The sequence below is a fragment of the Phocoena phocoena genome, chromosome 1 (assembly GCF_963924675.1).
Source record: "Phocoena phocoena chromosome 1, mPhoPho1.1, whole genome shotgun sequence".
Lineage (NCBI taxonomy): Eukaryota > Metazoa > Chordata > Mammalia > Artiodactyla > Phocoenidae > Phocoena > Phocoena phocoena.
In genome coordinates, this window is record NC_089219.1 from 150,891,973 (window position 1) to 150,915,645 (window position 23,673).

Consider the following 23,673-nt stretch of genomic DNA (forward strand, 5'->3'; position numbering starts at 1 on the left):
TAGTATCCAGACAGGAAAGGGTCTGGGGGGAAGGAGCAGGAATGAGGGCAAGAACAATAAAAGAAGTTTCATAAAAATTCTAAGTCAAATTATTGATAAAACTGCAAAATGAGCACAGGTTCAAGAGCACCTTGCTCCTTCTCTCCACGCCCTCTCAGCCTTCCAGGCTCTCCCTCTCAGGGGTGGCCAGAACCAAAGGCAGAATTCAGCCTATGACGAGGTCCGGGCTCCATGAGGCTGAGGAGGAGGGGAGGTGGGAGTGGACAGTTCTGTGTCTCTTCATTTAAAAAATAGATTCAGGTCACGAGTTATTGCTTGTCCTCCAGTGGAGCAGGACGGGCCCAGCGGCTCAGTGAGCGAGGGCCGCGGCCTCCAGGGCCCGAGCTTTCTTCCGCCTCTTCAGAAGCAGAGGGTTGGATGCGTCTTCAATCTTTTTTATCTTGATCTGCTCATAGTCGACCCGCATCGTGGCCAAGGCACTGGTCATCTCTTCCTGGGGGGGCAGTGACCGAGAGAGCCGTGAGAGGCGACAGGCAAAGCAAGGGCAGGATGCGGGTGACGGGCGGGAGCAGAGGAGACAGAGAGGGCAGGCTGGGTGATGGGCCCAGGGCTGGGTCAACAGAGCCTGGCCACCGTGCTGCCAGCGCTCTCCTAGAGCCCTCCAGCAGCCCCACGGGAAGGCAGAAAGAGTGCCGACCAGGAGTCAGGAGACCTGGGTTCGTGTCTGCCCCAGCCAATCACTAGCTGCGTGACCTTGACCAGGTCACCCCCCCCCTGGGCGTCAATTTCCTCGTCTGCAAAGTGAGGAGATGGTACCAGATGACCTTTCAGGTCCCTTTAGAGACCCAGACAGTAGAGGGCTTGTAGAAAACAGCCACGGCCAACTTTAGACCAAACACAGAACCTCTGCCCACAACCCGGCAGGGAAGTGGCTCAGAGCCGCTGCTCCTGTTGTAACAGAGCCCCCCTGGGGTGAGCGAGTACAGAAGCAACCCCTCTGGGCCAGCACCGCCTCTCACACCCAAGCACCTCGGCGCGCACCCTCTGAGCCCCTCTTGGCCCGTGGTGCCCTCACCTTGACGTCCTCCCACCTCTCCTTGTCCTCCTTCAGGACCCGGCTGGTGTGCAGTGGGGTCTGAGGGACCTTTGTTGATTGCTGGGGACAGAGAAAAGGGTCATGGTGAAAGCCTGGGTGGGGTGGAGCCCCAAGGGACAGTCCCCGTGAACCCAGGCCCCTCCAGCCCGCCAGGCTCACCATGATCCAGGGGTGGTTCATGAACTCGGTGATGGTCATCCTCTGGGTGGGCTCTGTCTTCAGCAGGTTCCGGATGAGCATCTTCACTGTGGGGGAAAGCGAGGTGCAGGGAGGGGACAGAGATGGCTAAGGGGTCACCCCCCTTCTGCTTCTCCTTCCCACAGTTTTCAGGGAAAAACCAGATTCAAAGGGGCACGGACACAGACCACCCAAGGAGCTAGCCTTGAAGACCATTAGGGCTCCAGCCCTGACAGCCCCACGCGCCCCATACCCCAGCTCTGCCACAGGCCCTTCACACAGACAGGACGCACCCAGCAGCTGTGGGCCGGGTGCAGATCCACAGCCACGCCACCCACGTGAGACCGCCCCTGCACACGCACACACACCTGCACACACGCACATGTACACGTGGGTTCTCTACCTTCCTCTGATACTTCTGACCATTCTGGGTTGGGGAATTCATACTGGCCCATTCGGATGCGACTCTTCATGCCCGGAGAGATGGCAAGGCCATGGTTGGAATAGAAGGGGGGATACCCACACAGCCTGAGCCGAGAGGAAGTGGGAAGAGAGGGACAGAGCTGATGTTATTTAGGGTCCTGCACCAGGACTAGAGCGCAACACAGGCTTCTTCTTGCAAAGGTCACAGAGAAATTGGGACTCACTGACTCAGGTACAATATACAAAGTCAAGGACAGGGCCCGGGAATGCAACAGTATGTAAACCACAGATTTTCCTGCCCATAAGCTAATTTATAGCATTTAGCTGTCAGAATCCACTAAACGCAGAGAGATGGGGACATGCAGGGGATTCTCAGGGCACCTCCCATCCAGAAGGGGAACGCTAATCTTTGCCTCTTCTTCTTATCCCACCCCTACCCCAGCCCAGCCCAGGCCAGCCCAGCCCCATTTCCCCCAGGCCCCTCCCCACGCACTCACAGGATGTACATGATGACACCCAAGGACCACATGTCACAGGACTTGTCATACTTCTCTGGGCCCAGCACTTCTGGAGCTGCAAACCAAAGGTCAACGTGGGTGGGCCTGGCCCTCAGAACACTGGGATCCACCGCAGTTCCTCGGTGGCTGGTGCTCCCCATCCAACCCTTCAGCCCATCTTGATGGGACCTTAGCTGGGCTGGGAAGGGGAACAGTCATAGCCCAGACCCAGGGCTGGACAAAGGAGACCAGAAGACCCTTCTCCAAGAGAGCCCTAGGGCTAGAATCTCAAGATAAAACAAGCCTTGAACTGCAAGAGCATTTCAGACTGCCACTTAATTTGACAAACGCATTTTGAGAGTTTATTCTGTGCCTGTCAGCTGGGGCTCCTGAACCAAATCTGCATCCCAGACTCCACTGGGAATCTGATGGGAATGACAGCTCTACTCAGGAAAAGTGTGCATGTGTGCAAAATGCCACCCATAATCTCAGGCAGATGATTTCCTATAATGCTTCAGTCCCAGCTGAGTTCTGACGAGCCCTAGTTTGGGTCAGGTCACACCAGAACCAGTGCTAGAAAGGGCCTGAGGATTCAACTCTCCTAGGACCTGTGGCCCTGAGACCGGCAAGAGGAGGGCTTGAGAAAAGCTCTGGGGAAGACAAGCTCCCCAGGCCTCCTCTGGACTTACCCACATAGTATGGCGTGTAACAAGGAGTGGTCAGAGAGTTGTGGCTGGTGGTTTCCTTGGCAAAGCCAAAATCAGTGAGTTTGAGAATGGCGTTGGGCCTTTTGGAGGTGTATAAGAGATTCTCAGGCTACAGAGAGAGAGAAATAAATAGAACCTCTGCTGAACCTGTGAGGGGCTATCACTCCCTCCCTCCCTTCCTCCCTTCCTTCCTTTCTGCCTCCATTCAACAACCATTTGTCCAGCCCCTGTGATCTGCACAGCTGACGGTGACCCTCAGCTCCCTGCCTCCCAAGAGCTTACAGCGTGCATGGGAGTCGGACACTGATGCAGAGAACCGCAGTGAACACTGCAGTGACACAGAGACCGAAGGTGCGGCGGTGAGGTGTGGCTGAGGAGCACCGCAGGGTGAGGGTGGCCTCACAAGGCTTCATGACTGGGGTGGGGGTTTGCCCAGCAAGGGCAGGGCCTGCGGGGTAGAGAGTGGCACTCCGCCCCACTCTCGCTCAGGAACCGGGCAGCGGGGATGCACCGCAGGATGACTCTGGGGACCCTCCCTAGGGTCACCACGACCCTGACCCCTATGGCCTCCATGGCACCTGAGTTCGGGGGACTGAGGGGGGGGGACAAAAAGAACAGCTGGTACCTTGACATCCCGATGCGCGATGTTGATTGAGTGTAAGTACTGGATCGCCTCGCCGATGCTCTTCATGATCTCTGATGCCTCTGCAGAGAAGAGGGAACGGGGGAGCAGGAAGGAGACTCACAAGATGTGTCATTAGCTTGGAACACCCAATACACCAATCCCCCCACACAGCCTAAGGTTCCCTACGTCCACCCCCGCCCCCCAGAAACCAGGGAATGAGGAGCAGCCCTGGCTCAGCTGAGGAAGAAGGCCCCAGCGGTGAGCCGGAGAAGGCAGCAGGCCTCCGCACCTCTCACGAGAGCCCCTTCAGACACCCCGTGCCCCTGCCTGCCCGAGCCCAGGCCCCACAACAGACCCTTTCTACCTCTTTCTGTGAATGCCTGGTCTCCTCGATCCTGGATTCGGCTGAAGAGCTCTCCACCATCCAAACTGAAACAAAGCCACAGTCAGATCTGAGGACATAGCATCCCACTAGCACTCTCCCCACTGCCCCTCCAAAAATCAGGCGTCTACATTTTAAGCTTCAGAGTCCCCATCCGGCAGTCCTCAGAAGGTGGGGGGCCTGGGTGGGGAGTGGGATCAGGCTGGGCCAGGAGTAAAGCGGAAGGGCTGCTCACCACTCCATGACAATCAGCAGGCACTTCCTCCCCGCGTACAGGTTCTCATAGACGTCCACGATCCGCACAATGTGTGGGCACTGGGAGGCCCGCCAGTGCAGCTCCACCTCCCGGCGGGCCTTGGGGCAGTCCTGCAGCATCTGCAAGCCGAGTGCCTCCTGAGTAATCTCAGCGGGGCAGCCGGCTGCTGCACCACCTGCATGCACCTACCGGAAGGCCTGGCCCACGCACTTGCCCGCATCCCCACCAACACACCACCGACTCTCCCTACCTGGGTCCAACACCAGCCCTTAGCACTTTCCCTGCACTTCCTTCTCCTAAGCCCCAACTCAGAGTTCTGCAGCTCCCTCATCTGCTCTAAAAGGAACCTCAAGATGACCCCTCGTGGGGTCTCGACAGCTACTCTGAGACCACCCTTGACCATTCAGGGGAAAGGCCCAGCTATGGGCATGAAGTCTATTCCAGAAGGCGAGCAGAGTTGAACATTGGGAGACAGAGGGTAAAGGACACCTGGGCAGAAAGACAGACCGAGAAAAACCCAAACAACAATGGAAAGGGGCCTAGAGACAGGGGAGACTCCAGATCAGTTAGAAAAGGTACCTCCAAGATCCCTAAACCCAGCATATCAAATCCCGAGCAATGTCCTTTCAACCAACAGATAGCCTCAGGAGTCAGCCCGGTGTGGTCTGAATCCTGGTTCTTACTAGATCTGCAACCTTGAGCAAGTTACTTAACTCACGGTCCTCGTCCTTGTCCCCTCTTCGTCCATGCACCAGGTGGCCAGGGGTATTAAAGCAGCCTGGCGCCCTCACCTGCCTCAAGGGCTGAATCTTTTTTTTTTTTAACATCTTTATTGGTGTACAATTGCTTTACAATGGTGTGTTAGTTTCTGCTTTACAATAAAGGGAATCAGCCATACGTATACATATATCCCCATATCCCCTCCTTCTTGAGCCTCCCTCCCACCCTCCCTATCCCACCCCTCTAGGTGGACACAAAGCACCTAGCTGATCTCCCTGTGCTATGCGGCTGCTTCCCACTAGCTATCTATTTTACATTTGAGAGTGTATATATATGTCCATGTCACTCTCTCACTTCATCCCAGCCCACCCTTCCCCCTCCCCGTGTCCTCAAGTCCATTCTCTACGTCTGCGTCTTTATTCCTGTCCTGAAGGGCTGAATCTTGACTAGTCTAAGCCAGGCCCTTTACTAAGACCTGACACTGGTCAAGAAGAACTTTATAGGAAGTCTGCTGAGAGGCCTCTTAAAAGGAGCACAGGAATGCACACCACCTCTCCTGCACATGACACCTGGTGCCATGGCAGTCATCTTGGTACCAAGAGGTACCCTGGGGCGGTGGGTGATGCATCAGGAGCACTAAGAGACCTTCTGGAAAGTGCATGAAGCTTGGTGAGTAAGATCAGATGGCCAGGACGGAGCCAGATTACAGAGGGCAGGGAAAAGCAAACACAGGAATTTCCAAAAATAAAACTAACATTCAGTTATGCTATGGTCTATGATATGCTGGTCCTTTCCTAATCGTACAATGGCTGCCCATTTTACAGGATGTGGAAACTGAGGCTCAGAGAAGTAGTGTGTCCCAGGCTCAGTTCCTGGGGAAAGGCAGAGCCCGGGGTTGGAAACCAGGCCTGGTGGATTCCAAAGCGTAAACCTTTTCCACGATAACACGCAACTTTCAGAGGAGGGGCAGAGACCGAGACTTGTCAGTCTCAGATCACCAAATGCAAACTGGCTTTGCAAAGGCAGTCTCCCAACAGGGGCCAAGATAATTCGGTGTCCTAGGGAGCAGGCAGAAGACAAGGTCGCCATGGGGTCACACTGCCACCTGGTGGCCATCTAAGGACACTGCACAGGTCCTGAGTTTTGCCACCTTCAACTTCATTTATTTGGATGGACCAAGGAAAAAGGTTATTTTCCTTTCCCATGCACTATGAGAAGGAGGAGGAGACGTTGGCCAATCTCATTTGCATGTATCTCAATTCAACAATCATTTATCGAGCTCCTACTAGGCCACACACTGTGCTAGATGTCAAGACCAAATAGAAGAGTCCCAATCTGAAAGAACTCAAACTGGGGGGTGAGGGCATGAGGGGAGGTAGACACACAGAAAATGCTTCTAATCCAGAGATAATGTGCTATAAGACTGATAAGTTCAAAGGGTTCAAGAGAAAAAGTTCTCAGAGCACCCAAAATAGAAAGACCTCTATCGCCCCCTACAGGCACATAGGAACTGAAGCCCAGAGAGGAAGAATTGAAGTCGTCAAACTTACTCAGAGGCAACATGAGGTCATTGGATTTACAGTCATGAGAAACTTGGGCTTGGTCTGGAATTTGTCAATTTCTGGTTGCATAGCCTTGGAGAGGCTATTACCTTTCTAAGCCTGTTCCACATTTGTAAGTTGGGGGTTAAAATACCTGCCTGGCCCCCTCCCTCAGAGAGCCATTGCAAGCATCTAATGAAAGAATACCTCTAAGTGTGGTTTGTTATCAGAAAGGCACTCACCACTGTAAACCATCAGCATAACTGCCACTGCACAGGGGCCCTCTCCATCACCTCTGAGTTGAGGCTGGAACATCCTGATACAACCAAGAAACCCTGATATATACAAGTCACCAGCAAGACTATAGGCTGGGTTTCTGTCTGCAGCCCTGTGACCACCGCCTGGAAACCAGCTCTGTGCTGTAACCAACCACAGCTGTGCTAAATGAGGACACACCAAGGCCCAAACCCAAGTGCATGCCCCTCGGCCCCTCCTAAACTCAGAGCACGCACCGCAGGTTCTGCTTGCTCTCTTTGCTATAGACACGTTAGCGTGTGTGGCATTAGGTAAAAGAGAATCTACAGCCAGAACGCCTGGGTTCACATTCCACCTCCAGGTTTACACACAATTCCTTACCTGGCAGAGGAGCTGGATTGGCCTAGCACAACAAACCTGGTCTTGGGAATCGCACACAATTTGCATCCCAGTTCTGCACTTCCCAGCTTGTGTCAGGCAAGCCAATCTACATTTCTGAAAAGGGTTTCCTCATCTGTAAAACTAGATTCAATGTGGCAAAGTAAGAAAATTGGAAAAAGCAAGTATTTTTAAATTCTAAGAGAAACATAGTAAGAATTTCCCATGAAGACTGGTAATTGACAGCCAGGTATGTATTTATCAGAAATCCTTGACTGGATATAAAAACCAGCCCATGCAATGAAGGCAAGACCTTCCACCCAGTCAGGAGGACAGGCTGGCTGACATCACAGGGGCAAAGCCATTAAGAGCCAAAGAGACTTTGTAGACAGCTGTTGGGTACAGAAGCCTGGAGAGAGGAAAGCAAGAATGTGCTAATCTGGAGTACCCGGCTAAGTAAAGATCAGCAAGGGGGCTGCTGAGCTCTGAGCCAGAGAAGAGTCAGGGAGAGAAAACAGGATTCCCCGGGTGCTGCCAGGGGCCACCAGCAGAGGAACATAGCAGGTTCAACCAGAAGCCAAGAGAGTCACGTGGGAAAGGCTCCTACCTCTTTGGCCTGGACAAGGACAGTGGGGGCGAAAGGGCCCAGAACCACAGCCTTGAGGGCTCATGTCTGAAGGAAAGAAGGGTCTTCCCACCAAAAAGCCACAGGCCCTGAGACAAGGAATGCCTGAAAGGGATTATAAAATATTTTAAGCCCATGCTAAGCCTGGAATGGATACTGCAACTTGCCTCGGCCCCCCTGTAGTTTGCATCTGAAATTCCCTTGCTCTGTAGAGAAGGTCAACTGTTGCATGTGCTAGATAGCAATGCAATAGGCAAGGTCACCTACCTACCAAGTATGGCGGGGGGCCAGGGACCAGGCCACAGAGCCCATTGCCTGGGGAGGAACCTCTAGGGTAATGGTGGCAATGAGGGAGCTGTGGGAGCTCTCCCAAAATACTGTTCCATTACCATGCAATCCAGCAATCCCAATCCTGGGCATATATCCAGAAAAGAGGAAAATTCTAATTCAAAAGATACATGCACCCCAATGTTCACAGCAGTGCTATTTACAATAGCCAAGACATGTAAGCAACCTAAATCATCATGCCAACAGATGAATGGATAAAGAAGATGTGGTATATATATGCAATGGAATACTACTCATCTATTAAAAAGAACGAAATAATGCCATTTGCAGCAACATGGATGGACCTAGAGATTGTCATATTAAGTGAAGTAAGTCAGAAAGAGAAAGACAAATATCATACGATATCAACTATACATGGAATCTTAAAAAAATGATACAAATGAACTTATCTATGAAACAGAAACAGACTCACAGAGACTTGTGGTTGTCAAGAGGGTGTGGGGTGGGGGAGGGATGGAGTGGGAATTTGGGATGCAAACTAGTATATATAGAATGGATAAACAACAAGGACAGCACAGGGAACTCTATTCAATATTCTGTGATTACCTAAATGAGAAAAGAATCTAAAAAAGAATGAATACATGTAGATGTATAATTGAATCCCTTTGCTGTACACCTGAAACTAACACAACATTGTAAATCAACAATACACCAATAAAATTAAAAAAAAAAAAATACTGTTCCATGCCTGTCTTTGCCGGAACGTGGAGGGAAGAGGATGGTGCCCCTTATATCCGCCACCAAACCTTCCATCATGGGGCCACATGAAAAGACTCAGGAGTAATCAGCATCCTAGGCCTAGGTGAGCCAGAGAAAAGGAGGGAAACAGAGGCTGGGGCCTGAAGCACAGCTCACCAGCAAGGCAGATCTGAGGACAAGACAGGAAGGAACAAACCCCAGGTCCCAAAGGCATCATCCCCTTCACAAGCTCCACCGCTTACCAAGTGTGTGAACTTGGGGAAGTGTTTAATCCCTTTGTGCTGTAGTTTCCTTATCTCTTAAATAGGATAATAGTAGTACCTACCTATATTAAATGGATTAATACATATGCATTATGTAAATTACTAAGAACGGTGCTTGGCACATAGTAAGCACTGCATTAGTGTTTGCTAATATATTGTTCTGCCCCCCAAACCACCCCCCACAGTGTGCCAGAGTCCCACTGGGGTGGGCAGCTGGGATCTCGCTCACACCCATCTCATTTAAGGTGCTATTAATAGCTCCAGGCGCTGGGTGGAGGGGGACTGGGAGAGAAGCGGGCTTAGGCATCCCTAAGCCTCCCTCCCACATCACCTAACTAGACAGCTGGGGGTGGGGCGCACATGTCCTGAGAGAATGAAGCCATCCATCCCTTCCCAAGACTGATTTGGTGCCAAGAGTGATGCAAAAGTCTGAATCAGGCAGAGCGTGGTGCACCTTGGTAAATAAGACCTCCTCTGCACTCCCAGCAGGAAGGGCACCAACCCTGCTGTGGGCCAGGCTCACCCACTCCCCTCCCTACCACAAGGAGGGGGCTGACCTGGGCACTCTGCAGGCCAGAAGAAACGAGGAGGACTTGGGAAGGAGAGGTGCTGCTGTGGGCTGAGTCCTAGCAAGCTCCTTAGCACAGAGCTGGCAGCAAGCAAGGAGCAGCTGAAAAGGAGCAGGGAGAAGGGAGCCCCTGCTTCCAGGGAGGGCTCTGAGTTAAAAGGTGTGCTAAGCACTTCCAACGGGGAGCCCTCAGACCCGCCCCAAGAGGACGCATCCTATTTTATAAATGAGAAAACATAGGCTCAGAGGAGCTACGCGGTCACTTCAAGGTCTGAGCTGGCTGTCCCCAGCAGGGCTGGTATCTGAACCCCAATCTCACCGCTCCCAAAGCCTCTTTCCCACCACCCCGTGGTAAGGCAAAGGGTACAACATCTGCCCAAGACTGTCCATGATACCAACAGCCAAAATGGGGGATGTACACAGGCCTTAAAGTACAAACCAACCTTTAACTTTGAAATTCCAGAATTCAAGAACTGTAGAATTTTAGAATTTACCCTATGGCACTAATCATAGGTGGAGCTTTAAGGCTATGTATATTCTAAGAGTTGTTTACCTTAACTAGAAATGGCTAGCAAACCGAATGCCCAGCAACAAGCAACAGAGGTTGCTTTTTCAAAAAGAGTTTATCTATACACTCTTCAATCATTAAAATGATGTTTCGGAAAAATATTTAATGCGAAATGGATTCCTAAATGTCTCAGTCACCTTGTCGCTATCAGCAGTAGCACCTTATTTTTTTTCTTTTGCAGCACAATTCCCAATCTGAAATTTCCTTAAATTTATCTGACAGTATGTGAAAAAGCAACCTACAAAGCTTTAGGTACAGTACGGTTCTGTATGTATATCTATCTATATTCGTGTGTGTATGTATATGTACACAGATGTATATAGTATGTGTATGTGTGTATATATATACATATATATGGAAGCGCATTCACAGTACAATGTTAATATTGGTAATTATATATCTGAAAGATAGGATTACAGGTGCTTTAGTTTCTTTATTATAACTTAATTTTCTAAGTGACTTACAATTAGCATATATACTTTTAAAGAGGCAAAGAAGCTTACTCTCCCAATTTTACTTGGAGGCTGTCACCCATACCCCCAGGCCCTGTGGCCAGGGAACAGCAGCTATGGGCTTCCAAGCAGTTCTGCCAGGTGGCTTAGCCACAGACCAGGGGCTGCCCAGTCGAGTCTTGAGCAAGAAAGCAGCTCATGCCCAGTGGGCGCTGGATGCTGCACAGCCCTCCTCTAAGGAGAGGAGAAGAGCAGAACTGTAGTGCAACCTACACAGTCACTCTCTGTCCTGCTCCAGCTCCACCTGGCCCTTGACCTAGCCTCCCCAGCTCTCCAGCTAGGAGTGGGGCATCCATGTCTGGCTCAAAAATCCCTGGACCCCTACTTTCAACCTGAAACCTACAACACTGGGCCCCCAGAGCCCTGAACAGTGAACAAGGAGGTTATGAGGAGTCACAAGGCTGTAGGACCAGGACATGCTGTCCTGGCATCATGTGTTATCTCTCTAAAGAGCCAGGTCCCTCCAAAGCCCCCGTCCCTGGCTCTGCAGCCATCGAGGGGATGGGGAGACATGTGGCACTCACAGCACTTGACCTCACCTACCCAGATTGCCATCACTTGGCAAACCCGGAGTGCCTGGCACGTGCCACACGCTGGTTTGGAAGGTGCTGGGAAACAACAGAGAACATGAAAAATAAGGCCTGTACCCCCATGGAGCTTACATTTTAGTGCAGGAAGTACACAACAAGATTTTTTTTTAAATTTTTTAATTACACATCATGTTTTGTGCTATAAAGGACATAAATTGTGTGCTGCCACAATACCTCCCAAATTTCAGAGAGACGAAACGCTGGAGAGAGGTGTCACACATCTCTTTTCACCTAGCCCAGCTCGGGAGCATAAGACATGACAAACAGATAATTCTTGGTTGAAATGATGGTTTTCCTCTACATCTATAGGGGCAGCAAGAGTATCTCCCTCTTCTAGAACCTCTGCACAGCTCAGAGAGGAGCAACTGATGGGCCTCCCCTAGGAAGTGATCGAAACAAACAAATCTAACAGCAGATTTTTTTCGATCTTAGAAGGTCACTGAAAATAAAGACACACAGAAGTACATCACCGGGTCCCTCATGTTGGCACACACATTCCCAAACATTTGGTTGGGAGGTAAAAGCGGTTTTCTATTTTGCTAACTGATTTTCATTAATGTGATGGGGGAAAATCCCGACCTAAAACAAAGCTAAAACTTAAAATGGGGAAGGAACCCAGTACAAAAAGCCTTTAAAAGCACTGAGCCACACTGCCCAGAAGATGACCTTCCCTGTGGTCCCCACCCTCGCCCTCGCTCTTACTCTCCAGGACCTTCCCTGGGGAGCCACAAAGGACCAACCTTCAACCAAAAGACAAGAGGCTTAGAAGTTACACTGTAAATGACAATGTCTTTTAAATACTTGCAACACATGACAGATAAAAGGTTAACTTAACTCTGGCAAATCAATGGTAAAAGATTAACAATCCAATATAAAAATGGCCAAAGAATAAGAACAGGCAGTTCAAAGCAAAAGAAACACAAACCAAAGATGCTCAATGCAACTCATTAAAAGAGAAATGTTTATAAAAAACAGTAACAATAACTTCACCAGAATGGCAAATTTTTTTTTAATGTTTGACCAAAAACGAAACAAAAGAGGAACTTCCCTGGCTGCCCAGTGGTTAGGACTCCGAGCTTCCACTGCAGGGGGCACGGGTTCGATCCCTGGTCGGGGAACTAAGATCCTGCAAGCCGTGAGGCCAAAAAACAAACAAACAAACAAACTCCTGAGTTTACTCAAAGATTGCTGAGGAAAAGGCACTCTCTCATACACTCAACAGGGATATAAACTAGTATATTTTTGGCTATATCTATCAAAATTGTAAATGTTCAAACCTTAGGCCCAATAATTACTTAGCTAGGAAATCATCCTACAAATACGTTCCTAAAGTATCTTAATGGCAAAAAAATTGGTCAGAACCTAAATGTCTACGACTGAGGAGATGGTCAGATAAATGGCAGCATCTGCATATAACCAACCGAGTGTGGCACAGCCTGCTGAAAGAGCGCGGCAGGGTTGCATCCGCCACTGTGAGGGGAACTGGGTGTTAATAAATGGAAAAGCAGACAAAGAACATGATGATACTTCGGCTTTTTTGCTTCTGTTCTAATTTTTTTTTTAATGGAGCTGCATTCACATTACTTAAGTAACTTTTAAAGTATGTTCACATAGACAAGAAGCAAACACACCAAAAGGTTCATTAGTGGTTATTCATAAATGGTGGTAATACAGGTAGCATTTTCTTTTTTGTGTTTCTTAAGTTTCCAAAAATAAAAATGTACTAAACAGAATGTAAAATATACCACTTGGGTGGTTTTGTTGTTTTGTTTAAGGCAGAGGGAGAAGATATACAGACACGTCGATGCTTAACATTTTTCTGGAGGTATCTACCCCCTAAAACATCGACAGAGTTGACCCCAGGGGAGTAGGCACTAGAGAGAAGCTAGTACCATTTTCCATTTTTTCCCCTTTTCATTTTATATCTTTCTATATTGTTTGGATTTCTACCATCTGCGTGTATTTCTTCTTAAAAATTAAGTCTAGGGATTCTCAGGGGCAGTATGCTTTGGTCCTATATTTGACCCCCAGCCTGAGTGCCCCAGAAGCAAGCTGACCTGCTTGTTAGAGCAGGAGGTGGGTGGAGATGGGGATACCATGCTGACCTCGGAGGGGGAAAGAGGACCTGCTGGAACTCAGAGTATGAGGGGAACCCAGGTGACAGAAAGACCTGGCATCTTCCTGGAGAGTATAGCCCAAATATGATAAAGAGCAGGCTGAGGCCCCAAACCGCTACTGCTGACCACTTCTGACTTATTTGGAAATGAGTCCTGCGCACAGCAGGGATGTCAACCACGGTGGAGTCTTGGAAAGGAAAGTGAAAGGCTACAGGACACAGATATTTCTGTTTCTTCCAGCCGACTTTGAAAGAGAAAGAAGAATCTTCGTGTATACCGCACCAACCATGCGTCAGGTGCACTTTATATATAGAAAATATGCTATATTTAAGCCTCCTAACAGGCCTCTGGAATAGAGCCAATGGCTGACTCCATTTACAGGTGTGGCAACCAGGGCTGGCGAGGTAACTTGCCCAAGGTCACACAGCTAGTGACTGACAGAGCCAGGATTCAACCCAATTCAGACTCTAACCTCCAGGTCCCTTTTTTCACTACAAACGAGGCTTTGACAAACAAACCCTGAGCTGCTGATATTAGTGTACTGTTACCCTGTCTCCTTCCTCCTAAAGGCCTCCTTTCCCTGCTCTGTCTGCTGGTCAGCCCCATTTATCTCTGCATCCGTCAGGCCCAGCACAGAGCTTAGTGCAGAGGAGCTGCAACACACACTTACTGATTAAATGGGCAGACTGTGTATCAGAACAATTCTATAGGCCATGGCTTACAGCAGGATACAAGGCATCTTTCCCCAGGACACAGGGTAGATGACGGGAGGAAGGAAACACACTAGGCTCTCCAAGTTGGCTGTAAGCTAAAATCTGAGTGGCAGGGAGAAAAAATGCTCTGCTCTTTGTAGTATGTAGGTATGACTTTACGAAACCCACAGAGATGGACTATTAAGAGAAAATAAGACAGAAGGAGGTCACGAACACAGCTTCTGGTCCACACGTAGCTCCCATCCATTTGACCCTATACAACTGACAAAGCAAATATAAATTTTCAATTGGAAGTGATAAATGCCACTCATCTTCATCACCCCAGTTTAGCGGAATGAGACTCAAGGCATGTATACCTTAATCAACAGATCTAACGGGAGGTGGAGGGAGTTGAGAGAGAAAGTAGAAGAGAAGGGTCTTACAAATCACACACACACACACACACACACACACACACACACACACACACACAACCACCCCTGACAACAATTCCACACACCTAAGACTGGAGGACAGCTGCGTGAAAAGAGAAGGAAAAAGAACAATAAGTAGCTATTGTGGTAACGTGGTAGAAGATATGAACCACTCTTTCCTACACAGTTTACAAAATGGCCCAGATGCAAGACAGAACTCAAATCACCCACCATGAGCACGAGGACATCTGCGAGAGAGACTGTCTTTTTCTGCCAAGAGCAGGGCACCTGATACATTCCTGTCTTGCCTTACTAAAGAGTTTGCCTCTCACACAGCTGAAGGGAATTGCTACCCAGAACTTGATTCTGACCAGAAAGCAAAGTCTAGTAAATTATGTTTAAAAAAACAAAACAAAACCTTAATTAGCAAAACAATAACAAGAAGAATACCACATTGGGAGGAAGTAACCTTGTCAATTCAGAGTTCAAAGGAGGGAAGAAAAAGCCTTAGGACAAAAACAATTGTTTAGCCTAGACTTCCAGAAAATCAGTATTTAGAAGTTGAGACAAAGGAATAGTATGATCAGAGATCCCAAAAGGGAGGCATTTTGAAGGACAAGGCCTGGCCTCCGACAAGTGGATTCTGATCATCTAAAGCATGATAATCCCGGAAAAAGGAACCAGGAGGAAGCAGCTGCCAATGGCAAGGCCATGCACAGGGGGCTCTAAGGATGTGTCCGAAGACACGAGCACCTGCCCATAATCCAGGACAGACCCAAAGACAGTGGTGTGGGCTCATAAAACAGCATAAGCAGAGCTTGTGAAAATGCAAGAACTATGAGAAATATGGCTAAAGGCTACACGCAAAGCCGTAAGAAGCAGCAGGGAGGAAGTGGGCCCCTCATGGGGACAGAGGCTCTAATCTACCAAAATGACAGAGAAGGGGGGAAATGTTCATCTCCAAAGTGTTCCATCTTTTCTAGCAAGGAGAAAGCACTTCAAATTGGGACATACTTAAGGGAAACCTCAAATCCAAGATGGCCCAAGAACCAACCAACTTATAATCACCCAAAGATGACTGAGTTAAAAGACGCCCGTCTTAGAAGAATCACATCCCAGGATACAGAAGGAACCTGCAGGTGTGATTCCCGAACCACCGCTGGTAATCACTGAGGGGCCATGGGGAAAACAGGCAACGCCCTGCTTTTTGGCAGCTAGCATTCCCTCAGTACCCACTCTGCTCCAGGCACCGGGGGTTCAAGGAGTTCAGTCTAGTGAAGGAAACAGAGTCAAGGCAAAAGAAACAATATGTACACAGAACTGTTAAGAAGAAGAGCTGCTTAACTTCACATCTGCCTCTGGCAGAGCTCTGGAGCAGATCATGAACTGGACCTTCACAACGCAGCCTGCTTCCCTAAGAAGCCATGGCACACTAGTCTTGTTACCTTTTCTAGCAGGGTTACTAAATTATAGACCAAACAAACAACAGATACCAGGGTCCTTGACTTCTACAAAGTACATGGACAAAGTCTCCTGCCAGACCTTTGGGATGACAAAGAAAGAGGGGGTGAGATGAAAAAGCATTTTGATATTTGTAATTGTTATAAATGACCAATAATAAAAGTGTTATTTAATGGACCTAGGACAGGCTGAACATGCACCAAACTGAACTCACTGCTCCCTCTGACTTGTTGCCCAGTCTCAGTAAATGACAATGACATCACCATGTAGCCAGGTTCCCACATATAAATCCTGAAGTAGTCATGTGCAGCTTCTCTCCCTCCCTCACCCACAGAACCAATCCAATTTTGTCTATGGAAATATCTCCCAAATCTAATCTTCCCTTTTCCAGTCTTGCTGCCACTTGCTTGGTTCCCTTTTCTTTTATGTGCTTTCTAACTGGCTTCTAGACAGTAGACTTAATCTGCTCTCCAACACATCCCACATCAATCCCTGAAAGGCAAATCTGAGCGGGACATTTTCTTCCTTAAAGATGTCCATTGGCTAAGAGGATAAAACCCAAATTCCTTAGCTTGGTCTTTCCTAACTCCTAGCCGTAATATCTCTGCCCCCACCTCCTAACACATTCTATTTAAGCTACACTGAACTTCACTGTCCTCAAACATGCCATGCCTTGTCACGACTCCACGTCTTTGCATCCTCTGAGCGCCAGCGCAATGTCACCTCTTCTGTGAATCCTCCCTGGTGCTTCCAGGCACAGTCAGCCCTCTTTTCCCCTCTGCTCCCACAAGGCTCTTGTTAAACTCTTACTGCAGCACTCACTGGTGTTATTTACAAGACTGGTCCTCCTTCTGCTGAATAGACTGTGTGCCTTTTGGAGACTAGGACCATGTCTTGTTCACCTTTTGATTCCTAATCCTGGGTCTAATACATGGCATTATGGACGTACTCAATATTTGCTTGTTGACTAAAGCCAGAGAACACCTCCAGCGACAAACCAAGGCATGCAATCTTTGGCTTTGCCTAGAATTTTACCAATAAGCTGGCTGAAGACATAGTAGACAGCAAGCTCATCAGACTTGCAAGTGACTCCAAAATTGGAGTGTGCCAGGTAACAGATTTTTTACAGATCACAGTAGGTGAAAATATGGGCCAAAGTGACCCCCTAAAAAAGCCACATGTTGGGGCTCAAAAAATCATCTATAACGGCCTGTGATGACAGAGACCTTTCTCAAGTCAGACCCATACCACACGATGAGTGAGAGCAAAGGCTCTGAAGCCAGGCTGCCTGGGTGAGTCTCAGTTCTTCCATTAACTAACCATGAGATCCTGGAAGTTTCCTAACTTATACCTCCAGTTCCCTTCATTGTAATCAGGGATAATAATAGTACCTACTGTTATAGGGTTGTTGTTTAGTAAAAATAACAATAATGTACTTGCACTTAGAACTGTACTTTATTCAATCAACTCTACTACTGTTTGTTGGTGATATTGTTGTTTCTGTTGTTAAAAGCTACTTCTAAGAGGAGAAGCTACAGAGCACTGTTAAAAGCAAGGGCCCTGCGATTAGACTACCCTAAATGCAAGCCAGCTCTAAGCTTAGTAGCTGCCTGACCTTAGGCAGTTATTTCGCTTTCTTTCTTCCTTTTTTTTTTTTAAAATAATTTCCCTGACCAGGGATGGAACTCGGGCCCCCCTGCAGTGGAAGCACAGAGTCCTAACCACTGGACCACCGGGAACTCCCTTCACTTTCTAATCTCCACTGTTTCATCCATTAAATGGGGCTAATGATAGTATCTGTCAGAGATACTCGCTTTATCATTACAGTTGATCCTTGATCAACATGGGTTTAAACTACACAGGTCTACTTACATGCGGATTTTTTCCAATAAATACGTACTACAGGACTACAGCATCCCCAGTTGGTTGATTCCACGGATGCAGAACTGAAGATGTAGAGGGCCGACTGCAAAGTTATATGTGGATTTTTGACTGCATGGGGGTCAGCACCCCTAACCCTCACATTGTTCAAGGGCCAAGTGCATTTCAAATGGGGAAAAAAAAAATGAGATAAACTAAATGCCCATTAATAGATACTGGTCAAATAAATATGGTATACCCATAATGGTGCATTAAACAATATGCAATTATAGAACAGAAGGAAGTAGATCCAGACAAATGAGATCAAAACTTCTCCAAGAAAGATATTCTTCCGTGAAAAAGGCACGCTGCAGATTGATACATGTAGTCTGGTCCCATTTTTGTAAAATGTTTTGAAAAAGAAAAAGCAGACGTACGTGTGTGTGCACGCACGCATGCGCGCACGTGTATTTACCCAAACTTTTGTAACTATAGACAGCCTTGGCTTTACTTAGTAACATGGAACCACACAAATGACCACACAAAGCAATCTTAATCATCAATGGGGAAAATTAAGATTGTTCCATGACCTTTAGAAATTTTTGTCAAAACATTAAAAACTCTTTTACTGTCAGCTATAAATGAATAGAGAAATGAAAACAAAAATTTAGTATAAAACTAATATTTATTTAGCACACTGTAACTAAAAAATATCAGACATTGAGAATGAGTGTTTTGTTGCTTTGTAAAGACTCACCCAGAGCCCTCTGAACAGGGCTTGCCTTTTTGTTATTTAACACACAATATCGAGCAAGCATCGCCTTTGCAAACTGCCACGCTCCTTTCTAAGTTTGGATCAGTTTCCAACATTTTATCCTTTGTGCTTTCAATGTTGCAAAATATCTCCAAGAGTGCCTTCAACGTGAAGTTTTTTTTCCCAGTGTCACTTCCTCTGGAACTTCTTCATCCTTTGCATCACAACCACTGTGTCAACGAGTTTGCCTTCACTGAGTTCCTCTGGCTGCATACGCAGAGTCTCAAACAGCGGCAATGTCAACATTCCTACAATCAGCTATTTACTCTGTAATTTCACTTATGTTCGGTTATGGAATTTCACTTTTCATTTCTTTGCTGAAATTTCATCAACGGTGGGCAATTTCCTCTTTTGATTATCCATTTTTGTAAAATGTCACACGAGTTTATCACTAGGGGACAAGGAGGCAACACAACTGCACACTGTCCTGTGTATGTGTGAACTCAACAACAGATGGGCGGTGACCACGACCAACAGACTCTGAAAGAAGGGCTGTGACTGGTCACTGATCATAACAAACATCTGTTAGGTACTTAGTGATTTGTGGACTGAAGAGCTAGTAGCAAAGTTGGTACTCTATGCAATCACTCAGAGTTCATATACCATGGCAACTGGAATTGGAACCATGCTGTTGGGAGACTGGTGTTATTTAACTAAACTGTGATAAATGAAATTCATGTATATTGTAACTGTGAAAAGCAAGGACTGCCCTTACAAAGAACATAATAGGGAAGTATATATGCTAAGGTGTAGCAGTGGTTACCCTTCAGGAAGAGCTACATTATTTAAATTATTTCAATGACTAAGTTCTACACCGTGGCAATGGTTCTCAACCTGAGATGATTTTTCCCTGACAGGAGACATCCGAAAATGTCTGGAGACATTTTTGATTGTCGCAACTTGGCAGGGCACAGAGAGGGCTACATCTGGGATCTGGTGGGTAGAGGCCAAGGATACTAATTCCTAAGAAGCATAGGACAATCCCCACAACAAAGAATTATCTGATCCAAAAGGTCAATAGTGCCAAAGCTGACAAGCCCTGTGTTAAACCAAACAGTTTTTATTAAGTTCTTTTTAATAGCACCTTTCTCATAAAGTGGTGGCAAAGATTAAACAGGATGATGGCAAGCAGAAGGTACACAGTAGATGCTATTAATATCAGAGGCTCTGTCTAAACGACTTTGAGCTGCATGAATACCTTAATATCACCTTAGATTTGCGGTATTTTTTTACGAACATTAACTCGTCTGACCCAACACCATGATGTGGCTGCCAAAGAGTCAGCATCACCTTCAGTTCACTAGCAGATCAAGTACCTAGATCAAGACAGGAGTCCAGATCCAGCCACACTCTGTACCTCTCAGACCACATCTAGAATCCAGTGTCACCTGCTAAGCAAAAAAAAAAAGTATTAAACTTCCAAAGAATGATGAGCAGTGCATAAAAGGTCTGAGAAGCAAGTCACAGGAGAAACGGGTCAATAAACTGGGACAATTATCCTGAAGAAGAGAAACCCCGAAGGAGCAGCTGAGGGACTGAATGTGATTAACAGTCCCAAAATTCTATAGGGCTGTCACAGAGAAGAAGGCTAAATTATTAGACTTGCCCTATGTGGCTCCCCAAGGCAGAAATTAAAAGGAGCTATCCCCCAATAGCAGGGGCCTGTAAGGTAGTAAGCTCCCTATCCCTGGAAACACTCAAGCAGAGGCTCTCAGGTGGGCTCTCAGGGGATTCCTACATTGAGTGAAAGAATCTAGATGAGCAATAAGGCACTTTCTAATACTCACGATCTTGGGTGCAGAATACAGGGTGTAATTTCAGGAACAAGAAATTAACAGCCTCCTTTGACCCAGCAATCCCACTCCTAGGTATTGACCCAAGAGAAATGAAAACATTATGTCCACAAAAATACCTGTGCAAGAACATTCATAGGAGCTTTATTCATCATAGCCAAAAATTGGAAATGCTCCGAAGAAGAATGGATAAGCAAACTGTATCATAACCATACAACGGAAAACTATTCCATATAGAAAGGAACGGGCTACCAATGCAAGTAACCAGGTGGATGAACTTTACATAAAAGAGCTCATCGTGATTATTCTATTTATAGGACATTCCAGAACAGGCAAAACTAATCTCTAGTGAAACAAGCACCAGAATTGTGATTGCCTGGGAAGGAGCATGAGGGAACTTACCAGGGTAACAAAATTTTTTGTTCTCTACCTTGACACAGGTTCGGGTTGCACAGATGGAAGCATTTATCAGAACTCGTCAAATGATACACTTAAAATCTGAGCATTTCACTGCTATATAAATTTTACCACCAAAAAAAAATTACTTAAACGCATGAACAAACATTGAACTCTAATTAATGCCTACGTATGCTATGTTTAAGGGCGAACGGTGCTGATGTCTGCCACTTACTATAAAATTCATTCCCAAAATAAGATAGGCTGATAAATGGATAGGGAGATGGAAACATGGAGAAAGACATGAGAAAGCGAGTAAAATGTTAATGGTAGAATCTAGGTCGTTGTGTATATGGGTGTTCACTGCACAGTTCTTTCAAGTTCACTGCCTTTTAAAGTATTTCATAATAAAGGCGGGGGGGGGGGGTGGAGGAAGTAACAGCCAATAGGGAGCACTAGGGAAAGAAGAGGTGGCCGGGAGGTCATGGGAGGACAGCAGCAAGGGGGAGAAGAGGACCTTCAGACAACACAGGGGCCTCTCAAGGGCAGAACTGCAAAAGGCGCAGCTGACCTGGAGACAGGCAATCTTAGCCAAGATGGAGGATATGTGAGGTTAGTGCTCAGACCTTTGCTGTCGTAAGTTCTTGTTCCCATGGGACCAGCTCCATCACTATCGGACTCTAGCCCTGCCCCTCTCTGGCCGTGGTATTCACCCCCAGACAGTGAAGGGACCAGCTCTGACAGTCAACTATTCACCATATCTTTTTTTTTTTTTTTTTTTTTTTTTTTTTTGGCGGTACGCGGGCCTCTCACTGTTGTGGCCTCTCCCGTTGCAGAGCACAGGCTCCGGACGTGCAGGCTCAGCGGCCATGGCTCATGGGCCTAGCCGCTCCGCGGCATGTGGGATCTTTCCGGACCGGGGCACGAACCCGGGTCCCCTGCATCGGCAGGCAGACTCTCAACCACTGTGCCACCAGGGAAGCCCTATTCACCACATCTTTGCGAACCATGTTTCTAGACAGGAGCCAAAGGATGCAGAGATGCAATTAGAGCTGCAGCAAGCTCCAGCCACTTTCCTACAGGCAAGCTTCCTACAGCAAGAAGATTGCTATCATATCAGTATGTACTCAAAAAAAGGGACTGGGTACAAATAGCTCTGTGTGAACGAGAATAATCCACTTTGTGGATTATCCACCACAAACACTGAACCAATGAGCAGAAGCACCCTGCCCCCCAAGATCCAGCAGGTTTCTGGGACACAGAACATTATGGAAACCCAAGAGGATTAAGGAGATATATTTGCTGGAGAAAAACAAAAAAAGTCACTGATATTTTGAAAAGTCCAATTTCAATAATTTGAAGATTATCTACTTGACTATCCCTGCTCCCCCGCCCACAATGGCATAGACCATGTAAACCTGACTGCATACAAGACTGTCAGATTTTCTGCGGTATGATTTGCCTACTCTGGCTCTCCACCTGGGGGACACATGTCCTGGAGTTGGCCAAGTGAAAGAAGGAGACGCCGGAAAGCTGACTGGCCTAGTTCTAGTCCCAGCTCTACAGTTAGTTACCTTGCTGAGAACCTGCACTCTGTCTCCTCCTCTGTGGAATCTTAGATAAGCCTAGCCTACCTGAGGGCAAAGGTTTCTTCTTACGCTGAATTCTTTGATATGATTCTCTCTTTCTAGGTAGGTAATATAACCTGAAAATGTGTTCAATTTTCACATATTCCATAGCCCTTTAAAGGCACAATCCGGTTGCGGCCGACAAGATCCTCACTCAGGCACGTGGAAACTAGGGTGCAGAGAGTTTAGGATGTTTGCCAAGGTTCCACACTGGCTGCTGATGGAGTGAGGGGTACAACCCAGGGCCCTGAGAAGACCACACACATTCCCTGGAAAAGCACAGGAGACCCCAGGAACCCCTCTTAGATTTCAGTACCTACAACCAGTCCCTTCTTTCTCTGCCTTATCCATTCTGGTTTCCCTGGAAACCAGAGAATCTAGTACTTTTGGCCTCAGACCTTAAAGGGAAGGAGGATATGTTATGTGCTTCTCAAACCAAAGACAGTTACCTCACAAACCAAAAAACAACTTCCAGCAGGACTTCCTTCCTACCATTCTCCTTGTGGGGAGGGGGTGGGGAGCAGGCTGCTTGGAGGTCAAGACTCTTATAGGAGCCTGGAGTGCCTGAGGGTGGGGGAAATCCCACTCCTCCCCTGGAATAACTGTGGCCAATCACCTAGGGGAAATCTGGAATCCTCATCATGCAGGACAACAGGACACCCTGTCTAGCTCCAAACGCGTCCCAGATGCAAGGAGGGCCATGACAGGAAATGGAGACCCAACAAGGCTAGGACCTGTGATAAAGAGGAACACCAGGCGTGCAGTGCCACCCCTCCCCCAATCCATGCCTACTACGCACCAGGCTAGAATCAGGTGAAGACAGAAGGACAGGTGAAGGGAGAACAAGAAGGAGAGATGACAGGAATGGGGCTCAGACACTGCCCTGCCTTCTAGCCTTGAGGGGGCAGCAGGTCAACAGCTTAGTGCCTCGCTGCCAGGACCTGGAAAGAACACACCTGAAGATTCTTCTAAACAAGGAAAGCTCCACCCTGGAGTAAGAAAGAATTTCCACAGTGACCAATTTGCCTAGAAGTGGCGGAAATGCATTCCCAGCAGTGGTGCTGCATCCCAGCTGATGTGAGAGGGAGGAGTCACCCCTTCTCCTCTCCTACTGCCCAGCCCCCCTCCACCCTTACCCAAGACCCACCAGAGGTTCCTGGCAAGGGCTCCCTCCCTGGGGGCCGCCAGTCCTCAGGGCTCAGAGCTACTGGTCCCTCTGGGGACGCCAGAGCCTGGGAGTCTGCAAAC

At 47.7% G+C, this 23,673-nt stretch overlaps 1 protein-coding gene across 1 annotated transcript in view; it reads right to left on the reverse strand.

Moving 5' to 3' along the window:
• Positions 1–349: 349 nt before the first annotated feature.
• MAPKAPK2 (MAPK activated protein kinase 2) overlaps positions 350–23,673 on the reverse strand; it is a 53,068-nt gene continuing 29,744 nt past the window's right edge. Inside the window, exons 4-12 of the mRNA XM_065871302.1 lie at positions 4,143–4,282; positions 3,890–3,954; positions 3,526–3,605; positions 2,883–3,009; positions 2,194–2,269; positions 1,677–1,801; positions 1,256–1,341; positions 1,076–1,156; positions 350–493 (exon numbers count right to left, since the gene is read on the reverse strand). Coding sequence (XP_065727374.1) covers positions 350–493; positions 1,076–1,156; positions 1,256–1,341; positions 1,677–1,801; positions 2,194–2,269; positions 2,883–3,009; positions 3,526–3,605; positions 3,890–3,954; positions 4,143–4,282 — 924 coding nt within the window. The remainder of the gene's footprint in view (positions 494–1,075; positions 1,157–1,255; positions 1,342–1,676; positions 1,802–2,193; positions 2,270–2,882; positions 3,010–3,525; positions 3,606–3,889; positions 3,955–4,142; positions 4,283–23,673) is intronic.